This window comes from Hypomesus nipponensis, chromosome 9, assembly GCF_054491055.1.
Source record: "Hypomesus nipponensis isolate SF chromosome 9, ASM5449105v1, whole genome shotgun sequence".
Taxonomy (NCBI): domain Eukaryota; kingdom Metazoa; phylum Chordata; class Actinopteri; order Osmeriformes; family Osmeridae; genus Hypomesus; species Hypomesus nipponensis.
Window position 1 is genome coordinate 26,246,139 of NC_140369.1, and position 16,930 is coordinate 26,263,068.

Below are 16,930 nucleotides of genomic sequence, written 5' to 3' on the forward strand. Positions count from 1 at the left end.
GTTCATGTGGTTAAGTAATGTCATCTCTTGTCCTCAGAGATCAACAGGAGAAGTCTGAGTCAGACCAGAGTCACCATGAGGACTTGTCCTCCATATTCACTGTGAGTTTTGTGTTAATCAGGGTTCCCGAGGGGTCTTAAAAAGTCTTAAATTCAGAACTTTAAATTTAAGGTCTCAAAACGTCTTAAAAATGTCCATATTTTCATCCAAGCTCTTATATTTCATTTAGTCTGGTCTTAAAAAGGTTTTACCCTCGTTAATTTCCAGAAACGCAGGCTGCAGAAAGTTATTAAAAGGTAGCAAAAAAGTATTGAGTTGTAGCCTACAAAGCGAGTCTTTGCTACAAACAAAACCAGCAGAACGCTGCCCTCAGAACGTTGGTTTGGTGTGTTGTATTTCTTTCTGGAGGACAGCCTATTGGTGTTGGTACATACGCGGTGATAAAACTACAAATCCTGTGATAACTGCAATACCTGCATGCAAAATACATCTCTGCTTCCTCAGAGTTTGTTAAAATTCGGCGTGTGGAAAATGGGAAAGTGTACTTTCAACGAGACATGAGTTGCGTTCGACATGGACAGACTTCATGCAGCGCTGCAGCCGGCTGCAGACAACGCCGGTGCTGCATGAAGACGAACGCACCTATGGCTAGATCACAGCGATTTCCGCTGTTGGTTACAAGCAGTACCCAGCTCCAGGCTCGCTGCAAACTTTGCCCCAAAAATATTCAATTCGGTTACTAATGTGATTGCTTTATCTGTAAATTAAATGTATGCTTTTTTAATTTAAATGAAATAGAAATAAATAGAAATGTATTCATAGAAATTCATAGAAATTACATGTTTTTTTCAGAATGTCTTTTGATTTAAATATGTTTTGGGGAATGCGTTGTGTAGGTCTTAAATTTCAAACTCTATGGTCTTAAAATGTCTTAAAAAGGTCTTTAATTTGACTTACTGAAACTTGCAAGAACCCTGGTTAATCTAAAGTACAAACAAGTTCCTTGTTCATGTGATATCTTCCCTCCCTGTTTCAGGTGCTTGAAGACACTGTCATCAGGTTTGTGAAGAAAGAACTGAAAAGGATGAAGAGGATTCTGAATTCAGATTTCCCAGAAGGCTTAGAGAGTCAGAGGGAGGACCAGGAAGTGGTGGACCCTGAATATCAGAAGCAGGAGAACAGTGCCAGAGAGGGAGCTCTGAAGATCACACTGCACGTCCTGAGGAACATGAACCAGAAGGAGCTGGCTGACACTCTGGAGAAAAGTAAGAGACTCCATAATTAGGCTTAGTTGATTGATGGTATATGAACAAGGTTAGATATACAAATAACGTTATGAGATTCAGAGTAGCCCAATGTTGTGTATATATTCCTTTGAATATTATGTGTGAGTATACTAAACTGTTGCATTACTGTAGTGTGTACCTCATTAATTATTATAGATGTGAAATAAGTTTTGAATTGAATGTAGAGGACACTTTGTCAGTTCATAATCTGTGAATACTCAAAACTACGTTTAACAAAAACACACACTTAACACGTGTTGTTTTTTCTTTAGATGAGCATGCTGAGATTTGTCGACAGAAACTCAAATCTGAACTAAAGAAGAAGTTTCAAACTGTGTTCGAGGGTATAGCCAAACAAGGAAACCCAACTTTTCTCAATAAGATCTACACAGATCTCTACATCACAGAGGGTGAGAGTGGAGAGGTCAATAAAGAACATGAGGTGAGACAGATTGAGACAGCATCCAGGAAATCAGCAAGAACAGAAACAGTCATCACATGCAACAACATCTTTAAACCCTCAGCTGGACGAGACACACCTATCAGAATTGTTCTGACAAAAGGAGTTGCTGGTATTGGAAAAACAGTCTCTGTGCAGAAATTCATCACAGACTGGGCTGAGGGACTAGCTAATCAGGATATCCAGTTCATCTTTCCTCTCCCGTTTCGAGAGCTGAATTTGTTGGATGGAGAAGAGTTCAGTCTGATGGAACTTGTCCATCACTTCTTCTCGGAAACCAGAGAATCAGGAATCTCCAACTACGACAAGTACAACGTTCTGTTTATCTTTGACGGTCTGGATGAGTGTCGACTGCCTTTAGCCTTCAAAAAGAACAAGAGCTGGTGTGATGTCAAAAGGTCCACTTCAGTGGATGTAGTGCTGACCAACCTGATCAAAGGAAACATGCTTCCCTCTTCTCTCATCTGGATCACCACTCGACCTGCAGCAGCCAATCAGATCCCTTCAGAGTGTGTTGACCTGGTGACAGAGGTACGAGGGTTCAATGACCCACAGAAGGATGAGTACATCATGAAGAGATGCAGTGATGAGATCCTGGCCAGGAGAATTATCTCACAAATCAAGACATCAAGGATCCTCTACATCATGTGCCACATTCCAGTCTTCTCTTGGATTTGTTGTACAGTTCTTGAAGACATGCTGAGAACAGAGAAGAAAGAGAATATTCCCAAGACCCTGACTGAGATGTACACAACCTTCCTGGTGTTACAGACCAAACAGAAGAAGGTGAAGTATGCTGGGAAAACTGAGACAGATCCACACTGGGATGAAGAGAGCATTCAGAGTATTCTGTCACTGGGAAAACTGGCCTTCCACCAGCTGAAGAAAGGCAACCTGATTTTCTATGAGAAAGACCTGACAGAGTGTGGCATTGATGTCTGTGATGCCTCAGTGCACTCAGGAGTGTTCACACAGATCTTCAGACAGGATGGTAAAGTCTTCCAGGAGAAGGTGTTCTGCTTTGTCCATCTGAGCTTTCAGGAGTTTCTGGCTGCTGCGTTTGTGTATCTCTCATTCATCAACAATGATGAGAATTTGATGTCTGAGACTCCATCTGTTTCCAGCTACAACAAACTGTTGGCTCTTTTCAGAGATAAACCAGAAGTCTTATTCTACAAGAGTGCTGTGGACAAGGCCTTGCAGAGTAAGAATGGACAACTGGACCTTTTCCTCCGCTTCCTCCTGGGCCTCTCAATGGAGTCCAACCAGACTCACTTACGAGGCCTACTGAGTCAGAAAAGTAACAAGACAGAGAGCCATGTGGAAACAGTCAAGTATCTCAAGGATAAGATCAGAGAGAATCCCTCTCCAGAGAGATGCATGAATCTGTTCCACTGTCTGAATGAACTGAATGACCATTCTCTGGTGGAGGAGATCCAACATTACCTGAGCTCAGGAAGTCTCTCCAGTGAGAAAAAGCTCTCATCTACACAGTGGTCAGCTCTGGTTTTTGTTTTGCTGACTTCAGAAGAGAAGATGGATGTGTTTGACCTGAAGATATACTCCAGATCAGAGGAAGGTCTTCTGAGGCTGCTGCCAGTGGTCAAAGACTCCAAAACTGCTCTGTATGTATAAGGCATAATAATTTAAATAACAATACGACTTAGCACATATTGTGATGTAATATTTGAAAATCGTATAATTGATTCTGTCACACAAACGATGACTATGATTTCTTACGTTTTGCTTATATCATGTAGGTTGAATGACTGTAACCTCTCAGAACGGTGCTGTGAAGCGCTGGCCTCAGCTCTCCCCTCCTCAGATCTGACAGAGCTGGACTTGAGTAACAACCACCTGGGGGATTCAGGCATGAAGCTGCTCTCTGCTGGACTGGGGAATCCACTCTGCAAACTGGAGACACTGAGGTTTGTATTTCTGTTCAATATGACACAACCATAGTTGTAATCTCACACCACGCACTGAATCACACAACGGTCGTATGTTTGTGGTCTATTAAAGGTACAAGGGGTCTGGCCAAAGAATAGTCATGGCAGTCAAGGGTTGTAATCAAGTCATTCAGGTACAGGGCAGTAGGCAGGTTCAGAGTCAGGCCAGGCAGGAGGTCAGGACCAGGGAAACTAAGAGAGCCTGATTGAAACATGAAGTCTGTTCCAGAGGAGAGAAGCTCTATATGAGAACACCTTGTCCCCCTGTTCTTTTCAGCTGGTTTCAGTAACTCACCTCAACACCCATAGGAGATGATCAGACTGATATTCTTTATTTCTACATCTAGAAGATAGTAGTGTTTGTAATCCATGTAAGGGATAATGCCCGACGAGGTGTCCAATATCACCTGATAATGGACGATGCGGAGGCGTGAACCGTCCGACGCCCAGCGGAGTTGCTTCCGCGGAGTCCATTATCAGGTGATATTGGACACCTCGAAGGGCATTATCCCGCTTATACCATGGTCACTTGCCAACGATTATCTTTTACAAACATTAATTCATGTTTTCAGGCGTTTTGCAAAAGAAATCTAACGTTTTTTAACGTTAGCCAACTCTGATATTTTATAGTCCGCTCAGCTCATAGAACCAACACCGGCTTTCCCTTGGCTGAGCTATTAGCCTGAAAGCTAACTTAATGCTAGCAAGATTCAGAGGCAGTAACATTGTGTACGGTTGACAAACAGTAAATATAATTTTACAGTATGTTTGACAATAAGATTTGCTAGCTAACCAGCCATGTCACTGTCCCAAAATCAATATCAAGATTTTCACGAACAATATCGGCCATATACTAGTACTAGGCTACAGTATGGCCGCAGCCTGTGGAGCGAGTTGAATAGCAAATGAATGTGAGAGATGACCGCATCAAAGTTGACATTTTCTCCAAACAGTGATTATAATTTGACAGTATGTTTAACAACAAGAGTAGCCAACTATCGAGCCATGTCATTGTCCCCAAATAAAATCAAGATTTTAAAGAAAAAACATTTCGGCCATGTGTAGAGTTGCTGCTACTGTCGTGTTGGCCGCAGCCTGTCTGAAGTAGATTGACTAGCAAGGTGAATAGCGAATGGGATGTGAGATGAGCGGTTACGTGACACTGACACACTACATTCAGAAAAGTAACATGTTTTAAATAGGTTAAAATAAATATTGAAGTCACTCATTGTTGTAAATTACAAGTTAGCTTGTTAAAGTCTTTCAAAATTGTAAATGGAGGCTTTGACTCCATCACTGTTGTTATGGTTACTTATTTCAGACACTTTGTACAGGCTCATATACTATGTTGCCAGCGGAATAATTTAGAACGGTGAAGACAGTTTTGCTGCAATGACGCAGTAGGTGTCCGTTATCACCCTATAATGGACACCCCTGCAGCCAATCAGAATAGATTATTCACCCAGACCATGGTATAAATCATTATAACCTTCTACAGGCTGTAAGGTTGTCTCATCACAGAGGAAGGCTGTGCTTCTCTGAGCTCAGATCTGAATTCAAGCCCCTTCCTGAGACAACTGGATATAAGTAACAACAATCTGAAGGATGCCGGCATTAAGCTGCTCTCTGCTGGACTGGGGAATCCACTCTGCAAACTGGAGACACTGAGGTTTGTATTCATGTTTTACACAAAACAATAGTAAAGATACGATAGAACAATGTCATTGTATGGTGAGAGTTAAAGTGATTTTCTGACCTTTATTTCTACCTCTAAAAGGTAGTAGTGTTTGTAGGACTTATCATGGTATCCTTCTTCAGGCTGTCAGGCTGTCACATCGAAGAAGAAGGCTGTGCTTCTCTGGTCTCAGCACTGAAGTCAAATCCCTTCCTGAGAGAACTGCACCTGAGTAAATGTGACCTACAGATTTTAGACATGAAGGTGCTCTCTTCTCTACAGGAAAATCCACTCTGCAAACTGGAGAGTCTGAGGTCTGTAATCATCATCTAATAGTTTCAATCACACACCACAACATATTTGCACTCGTTATTTAGAAAATATGGTTGTTTAATTGTTAAATTAAAAGGTGTAAACTTTATGCAGGAAAGAGATACAATCACTAGTCTTCCATGAGGAGACATTTATGAAACATGCAGCACTATATATCAAAGCATTCCAAAGCATTTTCTTTAACAAATGTTTTTCATTGAGTATTAATAAATTATATATATATATATATATATATATATATATATATATATATATATATATATATATATATATATATATATATATTGTAGCATTTACGGCCCGACACCGCGGGGGCTAGCTAGCGGAATGACGAGGACACAGAGTAGCTGACGTTTAACCGGAGAACCAGGCTTTATTGTGCCTAGTGTACAGGTTAATCCCGGGGTTGGAGGAGTGCCCAAAACAACAAAAGGGTTTATAGCTAACTGCGGCTGGTAGTGGCGTGGCTTATTCGCTAACTGTCGATTGTAGGAGCGTGTCTTCTTCCCTGCCTTATTTTCCGAACTGGCGCCTATTTGGCTCAACTTCCCACTCCTCCCGCTGTCCCCGCCCCATAACCCAAACTGGCCTATCAGGCTGAACTAGGGCAACTCCTTCCCCCCATAACTCCCCATCAATCCCCCCCATAGTTCTGCTGGGTCGCTACAATATATACAGAAGACTTTTATAGTGAACACTAAGGTATGCTTCACAGAGTGATCATTGTGGTGGAACATTCTGACGGTGCTGTTGTGCTGGTGCGGTTTGAATAGTCAAAGCCTTCCAAGGCATGTTTTGTTTATAAATGTTTATCATTGGTGTTTTGGTGACTGGGAAAGACTGTATAATTTTAAAAGTCTTCAAAAGGTTGTGGCCACCAGGATGCATCGATCAGAATGCAGACAAAATATTCCTTTTAGGTGTTTTATTGGAATAAAGCTTTAGGTGAATGTGTGTGGTTCTGAAACAGAAATACAGGCATAAATCAATGAAATGTAGACTATATCAATGTCAAAGTTATTACATGCCTAGCAGGTATATGATAAACAAACACAATCAAAAGGTTAAATGCAGTGTTATAATAAATGCTTATTACGAAGAGAAAGTATTAAGAAAATACAAACTTAAAAATGCAGTACCGTATGTTCCTGTTCAAAGATCAATTTGCTGCACATTAACTGCAACAATACACAACGCACTAAATTAGGGATGGGTATTCCTTGAATTCGTTAGCAAATTCCTTAACGATTCTGTTAACGATTCTCTGTGCCGTTGCGCATGCGCAAACTTTTATAGTTTATTCAGACAGACTGCAGCAAACATGGCAACTAGGAAGAAGCGTTCTAAAGTTTGGTTGTATTTCACACAACAAAATGACAACGCCACTTGTAACACGTGTAAAAAGTCTATTTCGTCGAAGGGAGGAAATACAACAAATACGAGGAAGCATTTGAACACACAGCATGGAATGAAGTTACTGGAACGTCATGTGTTCGATGCATGCAGCAGGGCAGCTAACGTTTGCGCTTCATCTCTAACTATTCAAGGTAGAGCTAAACTGCTCAAAAGTGATCACAACCACTTGTTACTGTATGAAGCAATTTGCCTTTATTGTGTGTCGTCAATCAAGTTTATGGAATGCCGAGTTATACAAAATTAAATAAATAAATAGGTAAATAAATAGATAAATACATACATAAATAAATATGGCTATGTAATAAATTCTGAAATAAAAAAAACATGCCAATAAATATATAAATATAGCATTAAATAATTACATAGTATAATTACAAGTATACTTAGGCCGAATCCCAATACTCCCCCTTACCCCTTCTTCTTACCCCTTCCCCTTAGTTTACCCCTAGCCCTTGGCCCTCGAAACTGAGGGGTAAGGGCTACATATCCCTAAGAAATGGGACGCCACTTGGTTACAGGTACGTCATCTAGCACGTATCGATATCTCCAAAGCAAGTTGTGTTATGCACTGATATTAAACGAAATTCGCTGCTAATGGAGTTTACTTGAAACTGTAGACATGCTAGTCAGAGAAATGCAGGACTGTTGTGCAATTCAGCATTGTAACATTAGCGTACCAAACTAGCGATTTTTAGAAACGTTTCAATTAGGAAAATGGTTGCAAATATATATGTTCAGGACTGAGTATAACACAAAACAAGACTGTCTTAATTTTTTAATCAATTAATTAAGCCGAAAATATTACATTTATCTGACTCTCTGGATGATCTGGCCGCCATTGTTGCCGGTCGCGCAGTATTCACATAGCCCTAGGTTTCAAGTAAGCTCCCGATCTTACTTGGTTTTAAGGGGTGTATACCCCTTAGTCTTAGCCCTACCCCTAGCTCAAAAAGAGTATTGGGACACCACTAGCTCTCACGGGCAACGCGCAAAACTAAGGGGAAGGGGTAAGGGGGCGTATTGGGATTCGGCCTTAGTATAAAAAGTATACTATTATCATGTTTCTTAAAGTATACTAGCAGTGTACTTATTTATATACTTTTTTGTACTAAGTAAACTGAATTGGCCCACTTTTTAGGTCATTTAGTACACTTTAAAGTACACTTATAGTGTATTTCAAGATTTATTTTTTAATCCTGCAAAGTATCCTGTGTAGTGCACTTTCAGTTCATCAAGTATACTTCCTAAAGAGCCTTAAAGTATACTTTGCAATACTTTCAAGTGCACTTTCATTTAATGTAAGTACTTCATAAGTACATATTTAAATTTAATTTTACTATTACTTACTAATGTATAAAAATGTTTAGGGGCCCCTCAAACGCCTCAGATCTTAAGTCACTTGGTGAGAACGGGGTCCTTGCAACATTTCACTGCAGATTTTTAGCTGAAAGAAGCTATTCACAGCGTGAACATTAACGTTGGCAAAATCCAGCTGTTCTTATGAAATGTAACAGTCATTTAACTTATGGTTACAATGATAAACCAGCACAACAATGACAATTACCATGCAACAAAACTCTACATTCTAAGCAGACACATTTAAAAACAAAATTCATGAAGTTACATTTGTATTTCGAACAAACGGCAAACTTATCAGCAAATTTTAACACTATTTAACGCCTTGCATCATGGGAATTGACTAGCCAATGAGCCACACTATCTTCATTATTTCATGTTGTTATTTCGTTCTTCAGTCAGTTTGACAGTATAACCTTCAAATGCATAATGCAACCCTTCTGTCTGCTTCTTTCTCAAGTAGCTTTTTCGCTTTTTTCCATTAATACTCCAATTGATAATTATTTGTATAAGATTATAGGGCGTCAGAATGTTTTGGCAGTAATTAAGGTTACAGCTTCAATACCAAAAAAGATTTAATGTGCAATTCATAATAGATTTTCATAGACATTCATCATTAGAATGAGATGGATCTAAAAAATGTAACCTGTAATGTACTTAAAAATGATTTAGACTGTTTTTGCTGTATAATAATAGAAAACGTACATCCTACTCCAGAAGAAATGTATACAATTTTCTGTTTGTAAGCATACTTCTTAAAAGTATATCAAAAGTTAACTATTTTCATAGCATACTTAAAAGTATATCAAAAGTGAACAATTTTTTTAAGTATACTTCTTAAAAGTATATCAAAAGTGAACTATTTTCTAAGCATACTTCTTAAAGTATACCAAAAGTGAACTAAAAGTGTAATATCCATATTTTAGTATACTTATAGTATACTTTAATATACTTCTTTTTTGTAAGGGAACACCTAGATTCGGTAGATGATGGAAGACATTAGTCGTGTCAGAGAGCATGCTGGCCTTATAGATCAAATTGATCAGCATGGCTTGTCAGGATATATTATTTTGGCACACATTATAGATTTTGTAGAGGCACTTGGGCGGATAAGTGCTCTACAGAACATAGATATTGAAGTCTTAAATAGTTTGAGACTTATCGAGCACTGTTCGTGTGCAAGATGTACAGGTAGTGGGGGGTGATTAGTGCCAAGTAATGTTAGCTAAGACAGCTAGCAACCGTTGCTACGCCTAACAAAGAAGACAATCACTGCCACCGCTACATCGTTCTGCTATTATGTGGATAGCTAGGTCGATAAGGCACCTAGCTATAACTATCTAGCCTTACCATTATTACCATTTATAAAACAATTTTTTTTTTTTTTACTTAAATAGCTGTTTCTGATTGGACGAGAGACGTTCCATGAGTTGAATTATCTGACAACAACCCACTCTGACTTTTCACTGTAATAATAAATCACTCCGCGATGAAACATTCGCGTTGATACAAATAAGTAACCATAACAACGGGGACGAGTCAAAGCCTCCATTTACAATTTGAAAGACTTTAACAAGCTAACTTGTTTTTACAACAATGAGTGACTTCAATATTTATTATAACGTATTTGAAAAATGTTTCTTTTCAGAATGTACTGTGTCAGTGTCACGTAACCGCTCATCTCACATCCTGTTCTCTATTGACCTCGCTAGTCAATCTTCTTCAGACGGGCTGCGGCCGAAACAAAAGCAGTAGCAGCAACTCTACACATGGCCAATTATTTTCTTCTTAAAAATCTGGATTTTATTTGGGGACAATGACATGGCTCAATAGCTGGCTAGTCTTGTCGTTAAACATACTGTCAAATTATAATTACAGTTTGGAGAAAATGTCAACTTTGATGCGGTCATCTCACATCCATTTGCTATTCAACTCGCTCCACAGGCTGCGGCCGCACTGTAGCCTAGTACTACTAGTATGGCCGATACTTTGTTCGTGAAAATATTGATATTGATTTTGGGATAGTGACATGGCTGGTTAGCTAGCAAATCTTCTTGTCAAACATACTGTAAAATTATATTTACTGTTTGTCAACCGTACACAATGTTATTGCCTTTGAATCTTGCTAGCATAACGTTAGCTTTCGGGCTAATAGCTCAGCTGACGTTGACACCGGAACTATTTTTTCGTTGCGGAGGAACAATGGCAAAATAAACTTTTTTTAAATCAATAGCTGTATTTAAATCTTAATTGGTTGACTATAAAATTGTTTTATAAAAGCAATATATATACCACAGGTGTTGTTGCCTATGCCACTCGGCCTCCGGCCTCGTGGCTACGGCCGAACACCACCCGTGGTATATTCCTCAACAACCCCACTCGTACTATATTGCTTTATTAGTAAGACGAGACCTGAAGTGAAGCCAGACCATTCAAGACATTAGCTACCCATACCTTTGGATTTACAGTACTGCTTCAAATTGAAGTCAAGTTTCTTAGCGCTTTGTTATTATTGGCAATTTAATTTACAGCACAACAACACTAGCTCTACAGTAGCTAGCTCTAGCTGAAATAGTCACACTGATGTTGTCCTTTTATTATTTCGCCAGCTAGCCAGCCACTTGGCCTACAGTTGCCGACTTCGAGACCGGTGATAGCCAACATACCACCTATGAAGACGAGGTGGCAGTGATTGTTAGCTTTGCAGACGAGTTACAATTCACACGAGCTAAAGCCATGTTTACAAATGTAACTTCAGCGCTACGTCGCTGCTATCAAAGACCAAGTAGGCTACTAGGTCACCAATGATAAAAAGGCAGAGACGACACAGACATTGTGGGCAAAGCTTGTCTACATTGTATGATTTTCGGCAGTGCGATGCCACTGTCACCCCTCATACAGGTAGCTCTACGGCTATCCCCTTAGCACAGGTGCTGGACACCCACGGTGTTATCACCCTGGTTTCCAGACTACCTGGTTTCCGTAAGCATGCGAGCTGTGCGTTCACCTAACAGCATTAGCTGCCGTTGGCCTCTACCAGATTCGTCACAAATTCACACAACATTCAACATTATTGGCGAATTTCCAGTCGCATCTCATATTTGCTGCTGTAGGCTAAGAAAATAAAACAGTTGCAAGCTGGCATGAAGAGGGATTCGATCGCACTAGATCAAAAACACATGATTGTTGGTCCGTTGAAGCTATTCAGGCTCATGGATGAATGGAGCTAAATTGATTGGCATTTAAGCAACATTTTGTATGGCCTGGGTTCATCAAAAACAGCTGGTTATCGTGGGCACACCAGAAAATACCCGAATGTGTAGACTAATCGCATAGGCCTGTTTGGCCTATCTTGCTCCAATAGCCACATTTCCCACGATACCACAGCCCCTAATGAAACTACATCTTACAAATTAGCCTACTTAAATCGTCACTGTAAACCCAGACAATAGGTTACGATCAAAATACGCTAAACCCTAAAGGAAGATTCTTGTTGTGGCTTTCTACACTTGCCGTCTTGCACAAAAACACGGTGCTCGATGAGTCTTAAACCATTTAAGACTTAGCACTTATCCGCCCAAGAACCTCTACAAAATCTACAATGTGTGCCAAAATAATACATGGGATGGGATCCAATTTTTTTCCGCACTGAGCTAATAGAAATTTGTCTGAGCGCAAACCTCAGTTCTCTGAGCAAAGTTTGCAGAGAACTCCGATAGCTTCTTCGTAGCTTAATATATCAGAAAGCTTCACCAGCCTACCTGGACCATCGCTTATGTCCGTTTGACTAATTGAATCAAGCCATTTGTGTTTAAATGTAAAATTGCCCCTTTTTTGGGGTGCCTGTAACAAGGGCGTAGGTTTGGTCTCAGCTTTGGTAGGGACACTTTTTTTATACGTAGGTAATTGGATTCAGGTTTTATAGAGCTGTACTAGGCCTACATAATCTGTACTGGAATTCTGAGCAATGAAATCTTATATGATGCATACATTTGGGCATCCCAATGTAGAGCACCTTTTTACTATCTACAAGTGTAAGTGTGAATGATAACATTCATGGGTAACATTGTCTAAACATCCCTTATAAAACTGCAATTTAATGCAGAATTTACAAAAATGGACAATTCAACTTCTTACCTGAACCCCTGATGCTGATTCAGAGTGTGACAGAAGTTAGTGGCCTTCTTGTGAGAACACTTAACTGTCGGCATTTTTCCTCCTCCCGAGTGCCTTATTTTCTTGTTTTTTTCACGTTCATGATTCGATTTCGATGGTTTCCTTTTTTTCCCCACCGCAGAAACCATCACAGGTTCATCCATACCGTCAAATGTATTCATGTTGTATTGTTTGTTTATTGTCAACTTGTTTATCAACAAGATGACGAGCACTAGGATGCCGGCTGCATTCAGGGCGCCGCCAATACTATTTACATGGAATGGTGCGCGTGGAATAGTGCGCTGTGATTGGTTGAGTGGATGTATCAGATTCTGCAGAGAAGGGAGACTGGCGTTTGTCGCGGTTTGGAAAGGGAGAAAACAGTGTAGAATAACACGGCAGATATCGCGTTTTGCGTAAAATCGAATATGGACTTTTCAATACCGGCGAAATACAATATTTATTTAGGCGGGAACTCAATTATTTCAAAAGTGGCGTTTATCGCGTTTTGGAACCTAACTCTGTAAATCGAGACACGTAAGGCTTGCCAACCAACACTTCCGTTAATATACTATGGAAGGTTGTTTGTGCCAAAAACTACAAATGTAACGTTTGAAATTGGGTGCTAGCACTTCATTTGATTCTGAGAGGAAACCAGATAACGATCATTGCAAGAGAGAAAGCCTGTCCCCAATCAGAAATAGGCTAATATAAATTGCCTGTGACATGGTAACCTTTCCTTTTACAGTCCTTTAAGTACTAAGTATTTATCTAGAAAATAAAGGGTATGTTTTGTGTGCTATTGGGTAATTACCGATTGGTACCAAGGTGGTAAATATAGAGATAATTAGAGATAAGTATTTAACTAAATACAAACGTGGTGGTTATTACTGGTTAATTTTCACTGGTAATAATTAGGTAAAGACAGAAAACAAAACTAGTATTTACCTGGAAACTAACTATTACTAGTACTAAATATTACTATTTAAATACCGCTGGTAGTAGGTTGGAAACTACAGGACAAATATATTGGGTAAATACCACTGCTACTAAGTGGATAAAGACGGCCAAGCTCCAGCAGAATTACTAAGAAAAAACTCTACTATTACCCTGTAGTTACCTAAGGTTTATGTTGGTAACAGTTCACGTCTAATTATAATATAAGATAATACTTTCCAATAAAATACATTTTCAGATACATTTATTGATGATGGCCATACTCATTTACTTACCTGGCTGGTAACAACCTCCGCAGGAACAGTTTTCCTCAACTATCATGGTAAATTGGCGTTTGGTGGGTAATCAGCATACTGATGGTGTCACAAGGGCTGATTAGGTTTGTCTGATGTGATTGAATCACTCTTCAGGTGTGGCAAGATGTTGGCTCTGTGTGGACTTGCTGACCTCACTACAGCTATTTACTCAGTAAGTAAACTGAAACTGTACTGTAAAAGGAAGCTGTGTTTGTTTCCATGGTGTTACCAGGCTCTTACCATATTTACATTTACATGTATTCATTTAGCAGACGCTTTTATCTAAACTTCCAAGAGAGAGCTTTACAAAAGTGCATAGGTCACTGATCATAACGAGATAGACCCAAAACATTGCGGGTAGCCAAAACATGAAGCAGACATTGTGAAAAGCAAATAAGTGCCAATGGGAAAAACCATAAGAGCATGTAGTTAAACAAGTTACAAATTAAACAACATGAACCTCAAAAAGTGCAAGAGTGTACCTGTAGAAAAAGCAAGCAACAAATATAGCTGCAAGCAGCAATAGTGGATTCCTCCTTCAAAATGGCAAAATGTTGTAAAATTGACATCATAGATAGTTACACTGGGATTAACCAGAAGACTTGAAACTGTAATTTCTGTCAGAATTTAAAAAAAAATAATTCTGACTGGATCAGAACCCTGCACCCTTCACACACTAGCACTGTGTCTCATCCTACTAAGCCATTCATAGACTCAGACATTTGATTGTTCAGTTTTTGTATCAGAAAATAAGACATTTCTCCAATGGTAAGCATTGTCAGATTTGGTTGAATTTCAAACTGCTGTAATTTAGTCCTATTTATATATGGGACATAAAAACGGGACAACGGGATAACTGGGTTGCTGCTGTAAAGAATAGCTTACTCATAGTGCTTTAAAAAGGTTGCTTGGGGTGCCAAAACTTGTCATGGAAGGGAACTTCAAATCATGCCTAGCATCAGTGGTGATTTGTCCTGGCTTAGGTTACTGAACAATCAATATACTTCATTAAAGCTAACTTGGTTGTGAATCTGACACTACCATGCGTAGACTCCAATTAGCTAGCTACTGTGGTAAACCTGGCTTGTTTTGCAGTGGTTTACACAGTCTCGCTAAACAGATGATCGGAGCGTTGTTATGAAAAAAGAAATGCCTTTGACTGGTATTGAACCTACAACCCTTTGTTAACCAGCACAGCATCTCATCCAATTGAGCCATTCCCAGATCTGGACTTTACTACGTTCAGTAACTGGATAATAAAATAATACGTTTCTCCTATGGCAAGCATTGTCAGATTTGGTCCAAGCTCAAACAGCTGTAATTAAGTCATATTTTCACATATCAAGGTGAAGCTTTGCAGGGTACTTCAGGGGGGTGTCACCTTAAAGCCTATTTGGTTTGAAAAACCATCATTCAAAATTACATTTGATTTAGTGACACAAACATATTGAGGCAATGTGTACATTTACATAAACACACCCCTTTCAGCCATTTTGTATTTGATTCAACTGTCTTAAAGGGGGATTTGATTGCAAAACCGATTTGACCTTGTCATAGTTGAAAAATGACAGTTTGGTGTGTAAAATAGTCAGATGGCTGAACGGTGAGGGAGTAGGGCTAGTAATCAGAAGGTTGCGGGATCGATTCTCTGCCGTGCCAAAATGATGTTGTGTCCTTGGGCAAGGCACTTCACCCTACTTGCCTCGGGGGGAATGTCCCTGTACTTACTGTAAGTCGCTCTGGATAAGAGCGTCTGCTAAATGACTAAATGTAATGTAAATGTAAAATGGACATACAGTGAACCTCAGTCCGTTGACACCAGAGTGCGAATTATACAATGACAATCAGGGGGGTCAACTTCTTTTTCAGGGTGTAAAGTAATATGACTACAGGTAAGCACAATATATAAATGTATCAACCCCCCGACCTGTTGATTTTACCTCTTTGGGGGGGGGGGGGGGATGGGGGGGGGGGGGGGTCCAAGTCTTAATTAAGGGGGTTGTAATTCACACACTGATTGACACCTTTTTCCTTTTTCCTATCTAAAATCTCACAACTTGAAACTGCAGCTGTAAAACGATCGGTTTTGAAAACGCTGTATTTGTCACGCCCCAACATTTATACAGACCAGCCCTCTGGTGTTCTGGCCCAGGATCTCAGACACTAGTTTAGCTGCGCGCTGCTCTGTGTACTTCCACGCAAACAACAAAGGAGAACGTTTGAAAGTGCTTTAAGTATATTGAAAATGGACCATCAGTGTTCCAGGCTGTACTTGAAATGCTGACACTTTTCATCATCTTCCCAAGGAACCAGACACTCGATGGGCATAGCTGATGTTTTTGTATGAGAAGATCCCTGTGAAGTTCAACACTCATTTACTCATTGTCATTCAGCGCTGTCTCACAATCACATTGTCCACTAGGGAGTAGGAGGAGGAGATGGCCCGACACCATAGAATAGGATAACATCACATATCCTACCTTTTAGATAACTGCAGAACACAGTGTATAACTAAATACATTTCTTTAAAACTGTGTATATATCATCATATGTAAAAAACTGGAAATACAGCCGTTAAGCTCCCGCGCAATCGCTACACAACGTCCTCGTTATCAGTCCAAACTTTAACACTGTTCATAACAAAACCAGCATGAATAAACATGTCTTTACTTATTCGGCTACGCTTTTGTTTTCAAATTTTTACCTCGCACTGTTTTTTTAATAATTGGTGATCCCGCTGCTGTTTTCGGGCCTCAACCTTGCCGACAAGTATTTTAATGTCACTGTCTGAGAAGTCTTTTCGTTCTTTTCACACCTGACGCCATGATTCACCGTAACGTAAGAACAATCGCATGCCAGGGCCATTAATATACTGGATTAGCATTTATGAGGTGCTTTGCATTGACCATTTATGGTAAAAAAATGGGCGTGTTCAGGGCGGGGTAAAATGCTGATTCACGTACGCACACTTGTGGGTAATCTGTGATTTATAAAGGGAACATCGCGTATAGGTGTGCGTACGCACGGTTTTATAAGTCTGAATATTT

The 16,930-nt window shown here is 39.7% G+C and overlaps 1 protein-coding gene across 5 annotated transcripts in view; it reads left to right on the forward strand.

Moving 5' to 3' along the window:
* Positions 1-16,930, forward strand: part of LOC146274026 (NACHT, LRR and PYD domains-containing protein 12-like) — a 55,968-nt gene that overhangs the window by 304 nt on the left and 38,734 nt on the right. For 4 of the 5 annotated variants that reach the window (XM_084704434.1, XM_084704435.1, XM_084704436.1 and 1 more), the window contains exons 2-5: positions 38-101; positions 1,037-1,265; positions 1,559-3,371; positions 3,507-3,674. In XM_084704434.1, the coding sequence (XP_084560560.1) occupies positions 38-101; positions 1,037-1,265; positions 1,559-3,371; positions 3,507-3,674 (2,274 nt within the window). Of the gene's footprint in view, positions 1-37; positions 102-1,036; positions 1,266-1,558; positions 3,372-3,506; positions 3,675-16,930 lie in introns of those variants that run through there. The other variant, XM_084704437.1, reaches the window with a different exon arrangement.